Source organism: Drosophila tropicalis, unplaced genomic scaffold (genome assembly GCF_018151085.1).
Source record: "Drosophila tropicalis isolate 14030-0801.00 unplaced genomic scaffold, ASM1815108v1 contig_573, whole genome shotgun sequence".
NCBI classification, from domain to species: Eukaryota; Metazoa; Arthropoda; class Insecta; order Diptera; family Drosophilidae; genus Drosophila; species Drosophila tropicalis.
In genome coordinates, this window is record NW_027173049.1 from 3,837,399 (window position 1) to 3,856,221 (window position 18,823).

Consider the following 18,823-nt stretch of genomic DNA (forward strand, 5'->3'; position numbering starts at 1 on the left):
TCTTTAATATTATAGTTAGACATGTGTATTCTTTTTAAAAGTTGTAGATCTATATAATCTAAGATAAACTGCATACGAAAAATTTTAATTTTAGCCCCAGTATTTGTTTTGGGGCCCATCGAAATGTCGGGATTTTGTATGTAATTCTTGAGTTCTCTTTGTTTGACGACGTTTTACGATACCAATTTAAACTAAAAATATCAAAGAAGTTAAATTCGGCTATGCCGAAGTTTATATACCTTTGCAGTCCTTGGCAATAATAATTTTACATGTTCAAAATTTGTTTTCTGTAACTTAATTCATCAATATATGTACAAACAAAGCAATTTTACTCTTCATACTACAATTTGTTCTTCTTCTTCCCTCATTCCCTAAGCAAAGCAACGCACGCATACACATACTGTTCATGTAGCGTTGCGTCTGTGTGTGTATGCATGTGCTCTGTTGATGACGTAGTAGGCTTGAACCGTAGTAGGATTGAACCGATTTATATTGACTGTAACTTGTGTTCTATTTATCCGATTAGATTGAATTTTGGAATCTGAGTTTTTATATCCAATTCTATCATCGTAGTAAATTTCATGGGGATACTCCAATTTTTATGAAAATGTTTGTTCTGGAGCTATATGATGTAGTGGTCCGATCCTGACAATTTTCATACTTTATCTCAAGCCCCCAAAAAAAATTTCATCGCGATAGCTCTTAAGATGGCTGAGTAAAACGCATACGCACCGACGGACGGACGGACAGACAGACGGACTGATCAAGAATATATATACTTTATGGGGTCGGAAACGTCTTCTTCTGTGCGTTACAAACATCTGACCAATTTTATTATACCCTCTGCAAGGGTATAATAATATTTTCTTAATCTAAGTGAATAGGGATTCCGGAGGAGAAGAATAACCCAATCTTCATTCGTTGAATTCAAAATATGATTTTATTAACAAAAGTATGGAGTTTATATAGGGAATCTTAGGCTCTAGGAGGTAACAATTGTTCTTAAAATATCTTATTCTAATGAGACTCAAACCCAAGATTTCGGGGGTTAAAAATTATTATTGTTTTGGGCACGGCGTCGGCCACTTGACATCCTGCTGTTGTGATCTTTTGATAATTCAAAGTACAGTTGTATTATGTTTTCTTTAGTGCATCTGATTTGGTGAAGCCGCTTCAGATGAACACGATGTTTATTCTTAAACACTAAGTATGAAAGTAAATTGAATTTCCCGTCAAATGATACATGAAAATCCGACAAAAATTAGATAGATTTCATCGCCCATACCTAAAAAAACAGGTAAGCAAAATTTCCCATACATGCGTGCAAAGAAAGAGATGGAGGATGTGTGGGAAATTAAGCTTATCTAGTTTTTTTTTTTAAGTTTTTACATAGAAAATCCCGAAATTTCGATGGACCCCAAAACAAATACTGGGGCTAAAATTAAAATTTTTGGTATGCAGTTTATCTTAGATTACATAGATCTACAACTTTTTCAAAGAATACACATGTCTAACTATAATATTAAAGATTTTGGAATGACCGGGCTAAACTATTGTCAAAAATTGGGGGGGGGGGCCTTTTTGTTCAGTCGCACCTGCAAAAAAAACCTCGAAAGCTGGCATGACAATAATTACGTGTCATCCTCTAAATACAATAACCAACAAATAACTAAAAAAAATTTCTTCATTTAAGTTCTTGGGAGCCGAGAAAATTAAATTCAAAATCAAAAAAAAAAAAAGGGCTAACCCGCTGACCACCACTGTATGTACATTTAATTCATAGATACATATACATATGTACATATGTACCATTTAGCCTATGTATTAATCAGTAAGGAAATGTCTTGATTTTTTTTGTTGCAGTTAAGAGAAGCGATCCTATAAACTTAAGCTTTTAAAGGGTAAGCAACTTGCATCTTTAATATTTTTATACCCTTGCAGAGGGTATTATAAAATTTGTCAGATGTTTGTAACGCACAAAAAGAGACGTTTCCAGCCCCATAAAGTATATATATTCTTGATCAGCATGAGAAGCTGAGTCGATATAGCCATGTCCGTCTGTCCGTCCGTCGGTCGGTGCGTATGCGTTTTACTCAGCCATCTTAAGAGCCATCGCGATGAAATTTTTTTGGGGGCTTGAGATAAAGTATGAAAATTGTCAGGATCGGACCACTATATCATATAGCTCCAGAACAAACATTTTCATAAAAATTGGAGTATTCCCATGAAATTTACTACGATGATAGTATTGGAAATAAAAACTCAGATTCCAATTTCAATCCGATCAGATAAATAAAACACAAGTTACAGTCAATTTAAATCGGTTCAAGCGCTGCCGGCAGCGCTGTTCGCTGCCTACTACCTCATCATCAAATCAACAGAGCACATGCGTACACACACAGACGCAACGCTACATGAACTGTATGTGTATGCATGCGTTGCTTTGCTTAGGGAATGAGGGAAGAAGAAGAACAAATTTGGAGTATGAAGAGTAAAATTGTTTTGTTTGTATATTAATAAATTTTTTTGAACATGTAAAATTATTATTGTCAAGGACTGCAAGGGTATATAAACTTCGGCATAGCCGAATTTAACTTCTGTACATATAAATAGAGGGCCGGGGCTAGCTTCGACCATGTCAATGTTTATATACCTTTGCAAGTTGTTTGTCACTTTTTCCATACCTAAACAGTGGAAAACCTTTTAATATAAAAAGTCCGTTGTTTGCGAAAGAACGGCCTACAATCTTAGCATAGCAAATAACGAAGTTAATGATCCAAGTCACTGTTCTCAACCGATAGTTCCTATGGGATTCTATATGATATAGTCATCTGATCTTCATAAAATTTGACACAATCACTTATAAGCATAGCTCGCAAATGACAGTTGATCGTTTTTTCTTATATGTTCTGCTTCGTATCGTAACCTAAAATATTGTCCAGAAACGATCTCGCTCTGAGCGGCTCTCTTTGTTTTGTTTCGAATTGGTTTTGGTCAAGCGCTTTGCATTGACTCATTCGTGTGACGCTCTCAAATGAGTGTCGCGTAAAGAGTAATACGATTTTTGGTCACACAGAGTCTCAACAAAAGACAGTTTGACTAAAAAACTCAACAGAAATGATCTTTGCCTACCGTGTACATGTAAAAAGGAACGCATCAATCGCGTGTGCTTACCCATACATACGCAAAAGACAATTTGCTTTATTTAACTCAAGCAATCGATCAGTGTTTGACTTGAGCGAAACGAAAACAGAAATACCTGTCTCGATTAGAGCGCGAGCGAGCTAAGTCAGTCGCGACAAAAACAGTTTCTGTCTGACTCTTTTTTATTGTGTGAGTGAAAGACACTTATTTGCAGTCAATGGAAAAGTATCAACAGTTATTTGCGAGCTAACTCACCAATATTAAATTTCAAAATACAACACCTCACAGTTTGTGACTTTGCCTTTTGTATGAAAGCAATATGATATAATGGTCCGATACGGCTGATTCCGAGATATACAAACTGTGCAGTATATACAAGCCTAGGAGGCGATTGTGTAGATCCAGACGGACGAACGGACAGATCGCTATGTAGCTCATCTCGTCGTGCTGATCAAGAAAAAACATACATATATACATATATAATTTATATGGTCGGAGATGCTTCCTTCTATGCGTTGCACAATTCTGACTAAAATTAATATACTCATTTTGCAAGGGTATAAAAAAAGAAAAAAATATAATTTTTATTCGTAATGATACACATTACAAAAGTAAACAAACATTAAAAAATAATATTCAAATAATAAAAAATTTAACGCCGCTAGAAGGAGACGCTGAAGTTAATGTGATGCAGTCTTGTTTTTGACAACTTATTAACCAGACATGCAATTTAAAATGTTGAATTGAAATCTAATGGGTATTCTTAGAGAAATACACAATTTAATTCGAAAAATCTAACAATTTTGTCTGACATCAACTACTTTTTAAGTGTAGTTTCTTATTCAGTACCATATAAAGTGAAACAAAGGAGTAGAACTAAGAAACATACGTACATATTTTGAAATTTGTTGGAATGAAAATCGATGACTACTCTCGTTTCTGTTTCCTCATAGTTTCGCTATCAAATTGTTTTTCTTTTACATAATGTATCATCTTGCAATTCAATCAATTTTAATTTTTAGTCCCAAAACTTATAGACATACTTATTTTATATTATTGGCATGGCGATGAGACGAGTTCACATAGCCATGTCCATGTCCTTCTGTGCATATAAATTCAACCTATTTAAAGTATTTTACGATCTATTGATAATTTCTATTGGTTGCAGCAGATTGCAGATAGTGGAATAAATTTTACTGGCCTTCGAGAATAGAGAGTACTGTTCGGCTGTTTTTATGGACATAAAAAACAGGCTTTTGATCGGGTCTGGCACAAGGGTCTTCTATTCGCTCTCAACTCCACTATACATTATGTTAAGGTCATGTTTGTAAAAAAAGAGTCCACGTCCAGCATGACAACGCACATTTCAGCATTGAAAGAATAGGAGCCGAAGTCCCTCAGGGTAATGTCCTGGCCCCAATCCTTTACATCCTGTTCACAACTGACCTTCCGAAACTGGACAATAGCAATTTGCTCGTCGCCACGTATGCAGGCGTTAGCGCGTTCGTTAGCTGCTGACCGAGTCCAACTGAGGACTCGCGAATACTACAACTGCAGCTTTCTCTCTTCGCACCCCGGTTGAATAGCTGAAACATCGCGGTTAATGCTGAAAAGTATGTGTACTTCACCTTCGTCACCCTGTAAATTACTGTAAATTAACATTAAAAACACCAAATGTCAAATGGAAATTATTAGCCCGGACTCATTTACATACAACCCGAACTCTATGTCAATGCAAGGGAATTCAAAATTCTATACTCTTACAAAATTGAACTTCCTCAGTAAGTCATAGTTAATCGATTTTCTAAATTTGAGTTTTATCATAATTTTTAAAGTTTATTTTTTATACATATTGTAATATTTGTATATTAATAAAATAATTTTTACCTTTAAATTATAGTTTTTTTTTTCTAACTTTAGTGTAAGGACTAATTTGCAAAATGCTTAACAGACACTCCAAAAAGATTTATCTTTATTTTTCACATAGTGTATAAAATAAAATTACAAATAAAACGAGGAAATGGAATTTTAAATTGTGTATTTGTATACAAAATCTATTTTTGGTAATCTGATGAATACGGACTTTTTTTTTTTATGTGTTAGAAACCAAAATTTTGAATGCACAAATTAGTTTTTACTTGGTCTCCCAGTTGTTCCTTTTGTTGTTTGCTGAGTAGAAAATAGTTTGGTAGGTACACTTATTTATATAAAATATTACCGTTTTACAGGTATTTGCTTTTTTTATAATAATTCTTAACTGTTTTGTGAGAAATTACACGATTGACGGTACAAAATACAAATAGAGATATACGCATATTCAAATACACAATAAAATATAAATATGTACGTATAAATACTCCATAGAGTTGATTACGTTGTTAATGCATTCGCAAAAAAAAAAACAAAACTTTGTAATTTGAATTGCATAGCACTTATGGGTTAAGTGCTTTTTAGCTTTAAGAAGATGATGAGTCTAGTTACCTTTTGATTTTACAGACATTTTGTGGACCGATTCCAAAGCAAAAGCAAACTGATACTTCTTTTTTGTGGCTAATTTGCTACTTTAATATAAAAAGAAGTTGCTCACATATGTTTATATATGTATATATATTTAGCTGTTGATCTTTTTTCTGATTAATTTTTGAGGCCCCTTTGAACAAATAATAATGTGTACTAGTTAAGTTACATTTAACTTTCCAAGAATAAACATTTTGGATGAGAAATCATTTTGCAGCCGACTAGACCGCTAATGCAGCCAAAAGGTTTGCTTAGGCTGCCCAAATATCTATTTTATTTCAGCCAGTTATTGTAGTAAAATGTGTATGCGTAAATTGTGTGTGTGGTGTTTGTGTATATGTAAAGAATTATTATTTTTTTTTTTTTTTTTTTGTTAAACGATTTACTTTGTTGTTTTGTATTTTCCTCTTTTAGAGCAAAAGGCATCTGGTCTTCTTCCTCTTTTTAACTTGCAGTGCAGCTCGGGTTGCCGTTTCAAATACGTCCCGTACGCCTTCTTTGGATTTGGCCGAACATTCCAAATAGGCAAAAGCATTAATTTTTTCAGCCATCGCGCGTCCCTCTTGAGGCTTCACCGGCTCTTGCTTCATCTTTGCGAGATCCTATATCAGAGTAAACCATTAAACTAGCTCAACAAAAAAATCTATGGCTGCCTCACCCGAATTGTGTTGGGATCATTCCGCAAATCTTTCTTATTTCCTACCAAAATGATTGGAACGTTTGGACAAAAATGTTTAACCTATAAAACAATAAATTAATAAAATTTATCTCTTTCATTTCTTAAACTAAATACCTCTGGTGTCCATTTCTCAGGAATATTCTCTAGGGAATCAGGTGAATCCACCGAAAAACACATCAGAATTACATCAGTATCGGGATAACTCAGCGGTCGCAGTCTGTCATAGTCTTCTTGTCCAGCTGTATCCCAAAGAGCCAGCTCCACCTTTATTTAAAGTAAAAATATATCATGAAGATTAATGTATATTTCGATATGCAGTTGTGATACAAAAAACCAGATGGACGGTTCTAAGTTCGGCACGACCGTCTAAAAAGGCTAGGGAAAGACTGGAACAATTCGTGGGAATATAAAGAGTAATTATACTCGATATTGATTAAATTTGGTACAGTTATTTATAGCTACAAAAGTATATTAAATTGACAAATATTAACGAAGTCACAAACAGAGCCACAACCATTTGTCCATATCTTACATGACGCAAAGTAAAAAGTGAACAGATTTACAATCGATGCAAGAAAAGATTCAGAATAAAGCTTTGATCACAGCAAAGCACACATTCACACGTCAAAATTCATGGGTTTTCCGCCAACAAAGCAAAGCACACGGTCACACGTCAAAATTCTGCAGAAGACGAACTAATTTCTACGCTCTTAAAAAAATTTCGCATGATAACTGCTGCAATGTTTTGAGTTTTTTGACCCTTTTGATCTGTAAAAGGAATAATCACTTATGCGAATATAAAACCAGACGGCCGCGTCAAAGTTTGTATACCATTGCAAGTTTTTTGTTACTTTTTCCCTACCTAGAGCCGTCAGACGGAAAAAACTTTTTATTTAAAAAGTCTAATGTTTGGGAAAGAACGGCCGATAATCTTAGAATAGCAAATAACAAAGATATTGATCAAAGTCGCTGTTTTCCACCGATCGTTCCTATGGGAGCTATATGATAGTCACCCGATCTTCATCAAATTCGGCACTGTCACTGTTTAATTTGAAAGCAATCGCGTTAAAAGTAACGAAGTTATTTACAAAAGTCACTGTTTTCGACCGATCGTTCGTGATATAGTCACCCGATCTTGGTTAAATTTGACACAGTCGTTTATAGGCGTAATAAACTGTTTGTTTAAGAATAAACATCGTGTTCATCTAAAATGGCTTCACCAAATCAGATTGAACAAAGAAATATACAAAACATACAAGAAAAATAAGTCATAAAGATTCCTATGACAATTATTGCTTAATTCCAAAAACAAAAATAGCTGATACAAATTCATATTTCAAGTATGGCTCAAAAACTAAACAAAACATGCATCCACACTCTGTGGAAAACACTTAAGATTGTAACAGCGGCGCGGTATCAAGTAACAGACGCTGAGCATGAAATATAAACTATTTTCAACCCCCTAAAAACGTGGGTCATTAGAATAATAAGAACAATTGTCGCCTCCTAGAGTCTAAGAATTCTTTTATATACACATACGTTTGTTAATAAAATCAGTTCATATTTTGAATTCAACGAATGAAGATTGGGTTATTCTTCTCCTCCGGAATCCCTATTCATTTTGGTCCTTCGGAGAAAAAAAAGAACTCTGTAGTTTTCCCCCACCAGTGGTAAAAGACTCAGAGAGTGAATCAGCTCCTTAAGAGTTTGAGATCTTATGCAAGTGTAAATGCTAAGACCAGCTAAAGGTAGCAAAATAAGAAAGAACTCTGTAGTTTTCCCCACCAGTGGTAAGAGACTCAGAGGTTCAATCAGCTCCTTAAGAGTTTGAGATCTAATGCAGGTGTAAATGCTTCGACCAGCTAAAGGTAGCAAAATAAATAACTCTTGTTTTTCCCCACCAGTGGTAAGAGACAGAGTATAAAATAAAAGCAAAATATTATTGCTTAATAAATTAAATGTGCGTGCGTTCTAATTTAAAGGCAGTTTGGCTAGCGGAGCAACTGTAGTAATTTCGGCGGCGGAGTGTTTTTGTGTGTGGTGTATTCGAAGCCCTAATATCGAAAGTTAAAAAAAAAAAACATCCTCGCCTATATATACACTATAGGCGGTTACAAGTCGACTGGCAACAAGAAGCAGATCAACGAGGCAGTTGCAAGTCGGCAACAAGAAGCAGATGAACGACGCATTTGCAAGGCAACAGGATAGTTGCAAAGAAGAGGCTACTGAAGAACAAGGAAATCTAGTGCGCTGACCGGCACCGGTACCGCCTGAGCCCATAGGCCCTGGACATCAGCAGCTGACAACGAGCGTGAAAGGCAGGCCGTCTTTTACGCCTTCGAGGGAGCATCAGCTTGCCAAACGGCGACAACCAGCTGATGCGGGAGAAAAAAAACAGTTGCAGGTTAGAAATAAAAAAATAATAATATACATCCATATATTTTAAGATCCAAATTGTGAAATTGAGCGGAGCCTTATCTGCCCGATATCAGCATAGCCTGTAAAGCTATGCAAAACATTAGGTAGGAAGATCACTGCGATGATCGAGTAGGGAAGTTAAAAAATAATACCCAAAATTGGTGATAAAAAAAAAAAGTATATAACAAAATTTTTAAGAAAGTTGCCCGTTAAAAAGTCAAGACCAAAAAGTAAATATATACAAAAAAGTGAAAATTTTCCATATACTTAAGTAAATACATATTAACAAAAATAAATAAATATATTGTCACATACATATACAGACACCATATAAAATGTTCCCTACCAAAATTGAAAAATTGTTAGCGAAGGGTGAAGAAGATAGAAGAAATAGACGCTAGTAAGTTCACTAGCAAAATTCTTAATGAAGTAAGAGACATACAGAAGCAATGGATTAGTTACAATAACCAAATGCTAGAGAGTGGAGCAACCGAACATCGTTATTTTACAGACGGAAAATATGAGGAAGGTTTAGATATGATAGCCAGATTAATAGCCAAAGGATAGGCAATCAGGCAGGGCACTGTTGATTCGGTAAACATTGAAGCAGATGCAACGATGTTAGAGAATTTTGAGGACAGCAGCGGAGAGAGAGAGGGAAACGCGACCTCCAGTATACTTTGGTAGCGTTAGAAGAAAATATAAACGATCAGAAAAATTTGAAAGTTGATAATGTTACCGTGAGAGGCGAACTACCGGTGTTGCCAAAGATTCAGGTACCCACATTTTCTGGAGAACCTAGAGAGTGGGACCTGTTTGTAGAATTATTTACGGAGTTAATTGAAAAAAGAGAAGATTTAAGTCTTGCTCTTAAGTTCAATTATTTGAAATCCGCGTTAAAAGGCGAATCTAAGAGCATGGTAGCTCATCTATTGTCAGGTTCAGCTGACAATTATAGTGCCGCTTGGGAATTGTTAACCAAGCGGTATGAAAATAATCGGAGGGTATTTTCCGAGCAATTAAATCGGATCGTTGATTTACCGATGGTCAACAATGAGTCCACAAAAAGTATAAAGGGAGTGATTGACATAGTTAATGAGTCAGTGCACTTAATTAAAATTAAAACAAATTTGTCCGATGAAGTGCACATAATATTTGCACAAATACTACTAAGGAAATTTGACAGAGAGACTCTACAATTATATGAGAGTCAAATTAGAAAAACAAGGCAGATACAATTGCTATCTGATGTCATGGAATACTTGGAGCAAAGATATTGTTCGCTAAGTGCCATGAGCAAAGAAAAGAAGAAACCGTTACAGAAAACGTCGGGTTCGGACAAGACAATTGTCCGATTTGCAAAGTTGCAGGGCATAAGGCGTATAAGTGCTATAAATTTAAAGGTTTGACACCAATGGAAAGGTATGAAATGGCCAAGAAAGTACAGATTTGCACAAGATGCTTAAACCATTCAAGCAATAAAGTATGCACAAATGAAATGGTCTGTTCATTGTGTAGTAAGGGACACCATACCTTACTCCATTTTGAAGAAAAACAGGAGAAAGTTAATACTTGTGTAACGGCACAATCAACACTGTTGGCTACAGCTCTAATACAAGTAAAAAATGTAAATGGAGGATATAAGACTCTAAGAGCCCTTATTGATAGTGGTTTACAGAGTACCATTTTGTCTGAAAAGGCGGCTCAAATACTAAATTTACATAAAATTAAACAATATACAGAAATAAGTGGCGTGTCGTCAATAAAATCCAAAAAATCAAAATATAAGGTAAAAATAGATGTGAAGACGCGAAATCCAACGAAAGAACTTCTTAAGGTTGAGGCAATTGTGTTGCCAAAGTTAATGAAAGCTCTTCCATTAAAAAGGGTAAGCGTGGATATGTCGAAATGGCAAACCTACGTACTTGCTGATCCTACCTTTAATAAACCTGGTAAGGTTGATATAATAATGGGGGTAAACGTATATACCCAAATTATAAAAGGAGAAGTTACAAAGATTGATGGCCTACTAGGTCAAAATACTCAATTTGGTTGGATCGTCTCGGGATGCAACAAATCAAAAAGTAATAAATCTGTAGTCGCAACAACAATAGATGTCACAGGTTTAAAAAAGCGCTGGGAAAATAAGAAGAATGGTAATAGTCAGGATAAATACAAGACATTTCAAAACAAACTCAACCACAAAACTCAAAATCCGCACTTGACTCCCCCGCCAGGATCTCACCTTAGAGGTAAGATAAAAGCTGAGGTAAAAGAAATAATTTTTGAAAGTAAAAAAGAAATAAGTTTATGTCCCCCGGCAGGACCTCACTTTGGAGGTAAAGTAAAATGTGGGGAAGAAAAAGTATATATCCCAGAGCCAGTACAAAATGAAAATCTTCAGATGGCAATGGATAAATTAAATAATGATCTTCTAAAAAATAGTGACAAAATAAATTCAGGTAACAAATTGTCCGAGTCTATAATACAAAAAAGGCAGATATTGCAAAATGTTCATAAAGGGGCAACATTTAAACAGAATAAACGCTCAAAGGTCAGCTATCAGCGAAATGTCAAAACGGTGGAGCAAAAGCCGAGAGGTAGAAGTTGTTGGTCTTCAAAGTCTCCACCGTATAAAAAGGCTAGAAATCAACACAGTAATACAGATCAGGAGTGGGTAGATATCCCGAAACAAAAATTGTTACGCATCGGGTGATATTAGTAAACCAATTTGGTAAATCATACAAAATAATAGGAAGTCAGTTTATAAGAAGGATAACATTGATTTGCTAGGGTTAACTTCTTTCATGTAGTTCGTCATGCTTCTTTAACAAGAGTTATCTTACTAATGACAATATTAAAATTAATTTGTATAAGACAACTAGCTATTTAAATCAAAAACCAAAACGTCACATTTGGCGGCCCTTTGGCAGAATGTTTAAGAATAAACATCGTGTTCATCTGAAATGGCTTTACCAAATCAGATTGAACAAAGAAATATACAAAACATACAAGAAAAATAAGTCGTAAAGATTCCTATGACAATTATTGCTTAATTCCAAAAACAATGAAGCAAGTAAGTCGACTCGTCGACTTGGGTATACCATACACCTGGTGAAACAAATATTTCAAATTTCGAAGACCAAATGTACATATGTCTATTAAATTGTTTTTACATGTCTTATACTATGTGCTATCTCGCTCACTCTACAAACACACGAGCACTCTAGCGCCGCTACTAGCCAACGGCCAATTCTGGCCTTGTGGACCGCTTAGTAAAATACGTTCATACGCATATTTTGCATGTTTCTAGTCCGATTTCAATAAAATTTGGTAGTTTTGTAGAAATAGATAAGATTAATTAGTGTGCCGAATTGAACGCGATAGTCAAAAAACTACAGGAGGAAATCGGTTTTTTCTTAATTATGGAGGCGGAAGTGGGCGTGGCAAAATATGAAAATATATATTCTCTGCGCGCATACTAAGCCAGTATACATACTAAATTTGGTGACTTTAGCTTTGTTAGTTTTTGATAAAATCAGTTTTGTTTAATTTGCGGGGGCGGAAGTGGGCGTGGCAAAATGTTTAAATAGCCAATATCTGCGCGTCTATTAAGCTAGTCTACATACTAAATTTGATGTCGGTAGCTATCATAGTTTTTAAGGAAATCACTTTTATGTAAATTCCGGGGGCGAAAGGAGGCGTGGCAAAAAGTTTAAACAATTAGTTTCTGCGCGCTAACTAAACGAGTATATAAACCAATTTTGATGCCTCTAGCTATTATACTTTTTAAGAAAAACAGTTTTGTGTGATTCCTGGGGGCGTAAGGGGGCGTGGCAAAAAGTTTGAACAGTTAATTTCTGCGCACTAACTAATCGGGTATAGAAACTAAATTTGATGTCTCTAGCTGTCATACTTTTTAAGAAAAACAGTTTTATGTGATTCCTGGGGGCGTAAGGGGGCGTGGCCGAAATTCCAATTAATGCTGAACATGTGCATACTACACGAGTATACATACCAAATTTGGTGGCTCTAGCTCTTATAGTCTCCGAGATCTGCGTGTTCATACAGACGGACGGACGGACGGACGGACATGGCTAGATCGACTCGGCTGTTGATCCTGATCAAGAATATATATACTTTATAGGGTCGGAGAAGCTTCCTTCTGCCTGTTACATACATTTTGGCGACTTTAATATACCATTTCACCCTATGGGTGTATGGTATAAAAATAGCTGATACAAATTCATATTTCAAGTATGGCTCAAAAACCAAACAAAACATGCATCCACACTCTGTGGAAAACACTTAAGATTGTAACAGCGGCGCGGTATCAAGTAACAGACGCTGAGCATGAAATATAAACTATTTTCAACCCCCTAAAAACGTGGGTCATTAGAAAAATATTTTTTTAAGAACAATTGTCGCCTCCTAGAGTCTAAGAATTCTTTTATATACACATACGTTTGTTAATAAAATCAGTTCATATTTTGAATTCAACGAATGAAGATGGTGTTTTAGTGCTGAAATCCTCTTCACTGTTTACTATTAAGTTTTACGACAATAACACAGAAAATAACGAAGTTATTGAGAAAAGTCACTGTTCGTGACTTTGGCCTTTATATGGGAGCTATTTGATATACTGGTCCGAACAGACTGAATCCGAGATCTAGGAGTTTGCGTTGATCCAGACGGACGGACGGACATGGCTATTTGAACTCGTCTTGTCGTGCTGATCAAGAATATATATACTTTGTATGGTCGGAGATGCTTCGTTCTATGCGTTGTACACTTCTGACCAAAATGAATATACCCTTTTTGCAAGGGTATAAATATGTAATTTGCCGAGAAATTGAATTTACGTTCTTTCGTTATTATAACAAAGAAAGTAGTTTAGTACAAATTAGTGTCGTAAAATGGTCTTGCCTAAAGGACCAAAAATTCAGCAATTACATTCTTTTTTTTTGCCTTAATTTTTGAAAAAAAAATCAAAAGAAGCTAAAATCGGCTATGCCGAAGTTTGTATACCATTGCAGTCCTTGGTAATAATAATTTTACATGTTCAAAATTTGTTTTCTGCAACTCAATTCATCAATACACAAACAAAACAATTTTACTCTCATATTATCACGTATGTAAACTTCATAGCATACTCGATTTTTATGAAAATGTTTCTTCTAGTTCTTCTAGAGCTATATGATATAGTGGTCCGATCCTTATGGTTTTCATACTTTATTTTTGCCGGGTAATAAAACCCCCGAAAAAAAAATTTTAGCCCGATAGCTCTTAAGACGGCTGAGTAAAACGCGTACGCACAGACGGACGGACAGACGGACATTGCTATATCAACTCAGCTTCTCATGCTGATCAAGAATATATATACTTTATGGGGTCGGAATCGTCTCCTTCTGTGCTTTACAAACATCTGATCAATTTTATAATACCCTCTGCAAGGGTATAAAAATTGTTTTTCCAAATTGGTATAGTTATTTTTATAAATAAATGTTCAATAGAGAAACATGCATTTAAATGTTAGTGTTTAACTTAATAGAAAAATAAGTGCTAACCAAAGCTAATGACATTTGGCTAGCTCCATTAACCGGAAACCCGTATTATCCGGGATGAAGTTGCGTTTGTTCCATTGTCTCTGTTAACCGTGATTACCTCTATTCGTGATTTCAAACGAACTTGTGAAAGAAAATTTAAAAGCTAAACAGTTGGAACAAACTACAATACACACATAATTATTTCTAGCTTTTTTTGCTTTTCTTTTTTATAACTAAGAAACATTCGTTTCTGGATTGATTTAAAACCAGAGGGCCGGGGCTAACTTCGATCGCGTCAAAGTTTGTATACCCTTGCAACTTTTTTGGTAACTCTTTCCTTACCTATTAGCCATCAATGTGGAAGAACGTTTTATCTAAAAAGGCTTATGTTTGCGAAAGAATGGCCTACAATCATAGGAAATAACGAAGATATTGATCAAAATCACTGTTTTCCACCGATCGTTCCTATGGGAGCTACATGATATAGTCACCCGATCTTTATCAAATTCGATACAGTCATTAACAGATATATTAAATTAAGAAATGTTTAATTTGAAAACAATCACTTACTTACGTTACTTTTGTAAATAACTTCGTTAAGTTATCTACAAAAGTCACTGTTTTCGCAAACCGAGTCACTCGATCTCGATCAAACTTGGCACAGTCATTAACAGATATACTAAACTAACAAATGTTTAATTTGAAAGCAATCGCGGTAAAAGTAACGAAGTTATTTACAAAAGTCACTGTTTTCGACCGATCGTTCCTATGGGAGCTATATGATATAGTCATCCGATCTTGATCAAATTTGACACAGTCGTTTATAAGCGTAATAAACTCTCTAATATTAAGTTTCACGATAATAACATAGAAAAAAACAAAGTTATTAAGAAAAGTCGATGTTCGTGACTTTGGGGTTTGTATAGGAGCTATATGATATAGTGGTCCGATCCGGCTGAATCCGAGATATACAACCTCTGCAGTATATACAAGCCTACGTGAAAATTCAGCTCTGTAGCTCTTACGGTCTAGGAGGAGTTTGCGTTGATCCAGAGGGACGGACGGACATGGCTAGTTGAACTCGTCCCGGATAATCGGGGTCCAACAGCAAAGTATATTTTGTACATACAGCTGTGGTGAAAATAATAGCACCATAGGATGTTGCGAAATTTAATGGTGTAGAATTTTGAAAATACATATCATAATTATTCATTTTATATTGTGTACATTGGTCTGTACTCCCGATTTGGTGGTCTCCTAAACGGAACCTATCCCTCCATATATCACGACATTGCTCTCGTCTGTCTACAATATTTTCCTCCACTTTTCCACTAGCCATTCGAGTGTTTCTTAGAAAACTTCATGCGTTTATTAGCTGGGTGTTCACTGATCAAAGATAACACTTTTCTCGGACTTCGCGCATTTAAATTATTTTCCCTTAGCCGAGTACGAAAGGTTTCAACCAATTCAGCAATATTTAAATCTTTGGCTTAAATGGCTTTTTTCTTGCTCTGTCGTAGTAGTCGCTTACCTAGTAATGGGGAAGTCTCTGTAGTGCAGATTTTCGCCCACGAGACACCACTTTTGGGACAAATTTCTTGGCCTTACTGATCATTTTGTTGGAGCAGCCTAGTAAACGAAATATTTTGGCGAATGTTTTGCCTTCTTTAAGCAACTGTCCTTTTTTCATCACTGCAGTGATTTCCAAGACCCATATTAACAAAATAGCTATTAATATGGTATTTAAATTATGTTTTCTTTAAAAAAATAATTTTTCGTTTGTGCTCTTTTTCTTGCCTTTAAAATTAGGGACTGTCAGTAAGACAAGAGAAAAGAAACTGCAAACCAAAATTTAGTCAAGTTTTACTGTAAAAATATCAAAGAAGCTAACTGCGGCTGCCGAAGTTTATATACCCGGGGCTCCGGGCTATAAGGCTGCAAACACAGTGCACGCTGGGACGAAGACGAAGATGAAGACGAAAAACAGTACAGAACAAATCGTATGAATTCGCTCGCTTGTACGCATAGTGCTGTGACGAAGATGAAGACGAAACGCAAGCAATCAGCTTCAAACGCTGCTGTACTGAATTTGAAGACGAATCGCTTGCTAGATACCGTTGTTTTTGTTTATTTTTTCTGTCAATGCCTAAACTGGACGTCACAATAAGCCTTCAGCACATATAATTGGCGTTTTATTAAAATTAGTCCAATTTTTAATAAGTGGCTCAATTTTAATTAGAATATAATCAAATGTGCTAATTGTCATTCTGGTATATTTCACAAATTTCTTTTCATCGTGGCACAGCTCATCGTACAAATGATGAAATTCACCAAATGCTTTTTTTCCCAAATTTATAGGGTGAACTTTTTTATTTCCGCAGTTTTTATTTAAAATATAAGCTTTGCTCAATCAGCAGGTCATCATCTGATGAGGAATCCATTGCGACTATCATAACAAAAGCGCAACCAATTCGTCTTGCACTGTGCAACCTATTCCCTTACTCGCAACGCAAGCAATTTCTCTTTAGCTTCGTCTTCGTCTCAGCGTGCACTGTGTTTGCAGCCTAAGTAGCTCAAATAACAAGTTTCATCCTGATAACTCTTAAGATGGCGGCGTGAAGTTGATTTGCACAGACGGAATATATATACTTGATCGTGACGGAGACGTCTCTTTCTGTGCGTTACAAACATCTGGCCAATTTTATAATACCCTCTGCAAGGCTGTAATAAAGTAAGCTGCTTGCTTTGGTGTTTTTTTTCACCGGCACTGTACATGCAGTAAGGGAAAAAAGTCAACACCTCCAATTTTGATTTTTGCAATAAAATTTTAAAATGTATGTCATAATTTAGAGGACAGATTGTTAACTCTGTGCAAAAAAAAAAAATATATATATTTTCAACAAAAGTTTTTGACAACGGATTTTTCTAAGGATACTCTGAAACGAAATTATTCGATGTTTTCCCAGATTAAATCCGGTTTATTTAAATTCTGAGCAATAAGGAAGACCTACAAATTTGTCAAAACAGTCTGGAAATATACAATATATCATTGTTTTATTTATGATATTAAGAGAAGAGTTTTCATATATGTAGAGTTTTTTCCCGCCACTTGTTTTGCTTGTTGCCAATCATTTTAATTGTATCAAGTTTTTTTTCCTTGCATAGACATATGTATGTATGTACATACATGTATGTATTTACATTTTTACTTATTATTGCAACGAGGAAGTATGGCAAAATTGAAGATGTATGCTGACTTGTTTTCTTGACTGTATGTATCCCCTCTGAAATTTATATTCACTGTTTTCGATTCGAAGTACATATGTACATATGTATGTACATACATACATACATTTCTTTGCAGACTTTATATGTACATATGTATGTATGTATGTATGTACATACCTATGTTAGTTTAAATGTACATACATATGTATACTCATATTATTTGCATATGCACCTAAATGATAACTTTCATTTCATACTAACCTGCTTGCCATCAACTTCAATATCGGCAACATAGTTTTCAAATACAGTTGGCACATAAACCTCGGGGAATTGATCTTTGCTAAAGACAATTAGTAGGCATGTTTTACCGCAGGCACCATCGCCAACAATTACCAATTTCTTGCGGATCGTCGTCATTTGGAACAATTCTGTAATAATATGAGTAAATTATTCTATGTATGTATGTTAAATTCCTAAAAAAAAAAAAATTAAAAAAATTAACTAATTTATACAGAAATGTTATCACAAATACAATCGTGCAGGCCCACACGCACACATAAACGTTCAGTTACTCAAAGCGTTCTCATTCACCCCGCTATTAGTCATACGCTTGCTTAGATTTTTTTCACTATTTTTGTGTTACTAAGCTTGAAATTATATTATGTTATAAATTGTATTGGGTTTATTATTTGAAATATTTTCCACCCGCTTTGCTTTAGTCAAAGTTGTTAAAATATTTCTTACAAAAAAATTGATGAAAGGTGACAGTCAGACTACTTGTAGAAAACAAGTATATTTTCGGTTCGATTATGAAGTTCGAAGTTCCTCATAAAATACAGTTGTAAATATTCAATTTCATAATTAAATTGTTTTAATGTATTTTTCCATGGTAAAAAAAAAAAAACACGACCAAACACGCTCACATCTCCAAATCCAAAAACCATCTCATCATTTCTGTCACTTTTGCATGTGTTGTGCGAGTTCCTGTATATGTACATTGTTTTAGCTGCTTGTCCCTGTTAGTATGCGTGTGGAATTTTTTCACTGCCTTGTGAACTTACAGTTGAATATTTTTTGACAATAGCTCGTTCACGGAACTCGCTAAAAAATTGCACAATTTATGAATTTTTATAAGACCACGCAATAATTTCTTTAATTCTTGCAAACGTTAATAAAATCTATAAAATTGTAAGTTCAACTTCACTTCCTTTTTTTCATGCAAAAAAAGACGATTGGATGAACTATGGTTCACTTTTCGGGGGATGATGAACACTTCGATGAACAACGCCCC

At 35.1% G+C, this 18,823-nt stretch overlaps 1 protein-coding gene across 1 annotated transcript; it reads right to left on the reverse strand.

The window, feature by feature from the left end:
- Nucleotides 1-5,732: 5,732 nt before the first annotated feature.
- On the reverse strand, nucleotides 5,733-18,791 carry Rho1 (ras-like GTP-binding protein Rho1). The gene is made up of 5 exons (XM_068288250.1): nucleotides 18,594-18,791; nucleotides 17,794-17,960; nucleotides 6,455-6,604; nucleotides 6,320-6,400; nucleotides 5,733-6,263 (listed from the first exon to the last, which is right to left on the reverse strand). The coding sequence occupies exons 2-5, from the start codon at nucleotides 17,947-17,949 to the stop codon at nucleotides 6,072-6,074; spliced, it is 579 nt and encodes a 192-aa protein (XP_068144351.1). The 5' UTR covers nucleotides 17,950-17,960; nucleotides 18,594-18,791; the 3' UTR covers nucleotides 5,733-6,071.
- Between the last annotated feature and the right edge of the window lie 32 nt (nucleotides 18,792-18,823).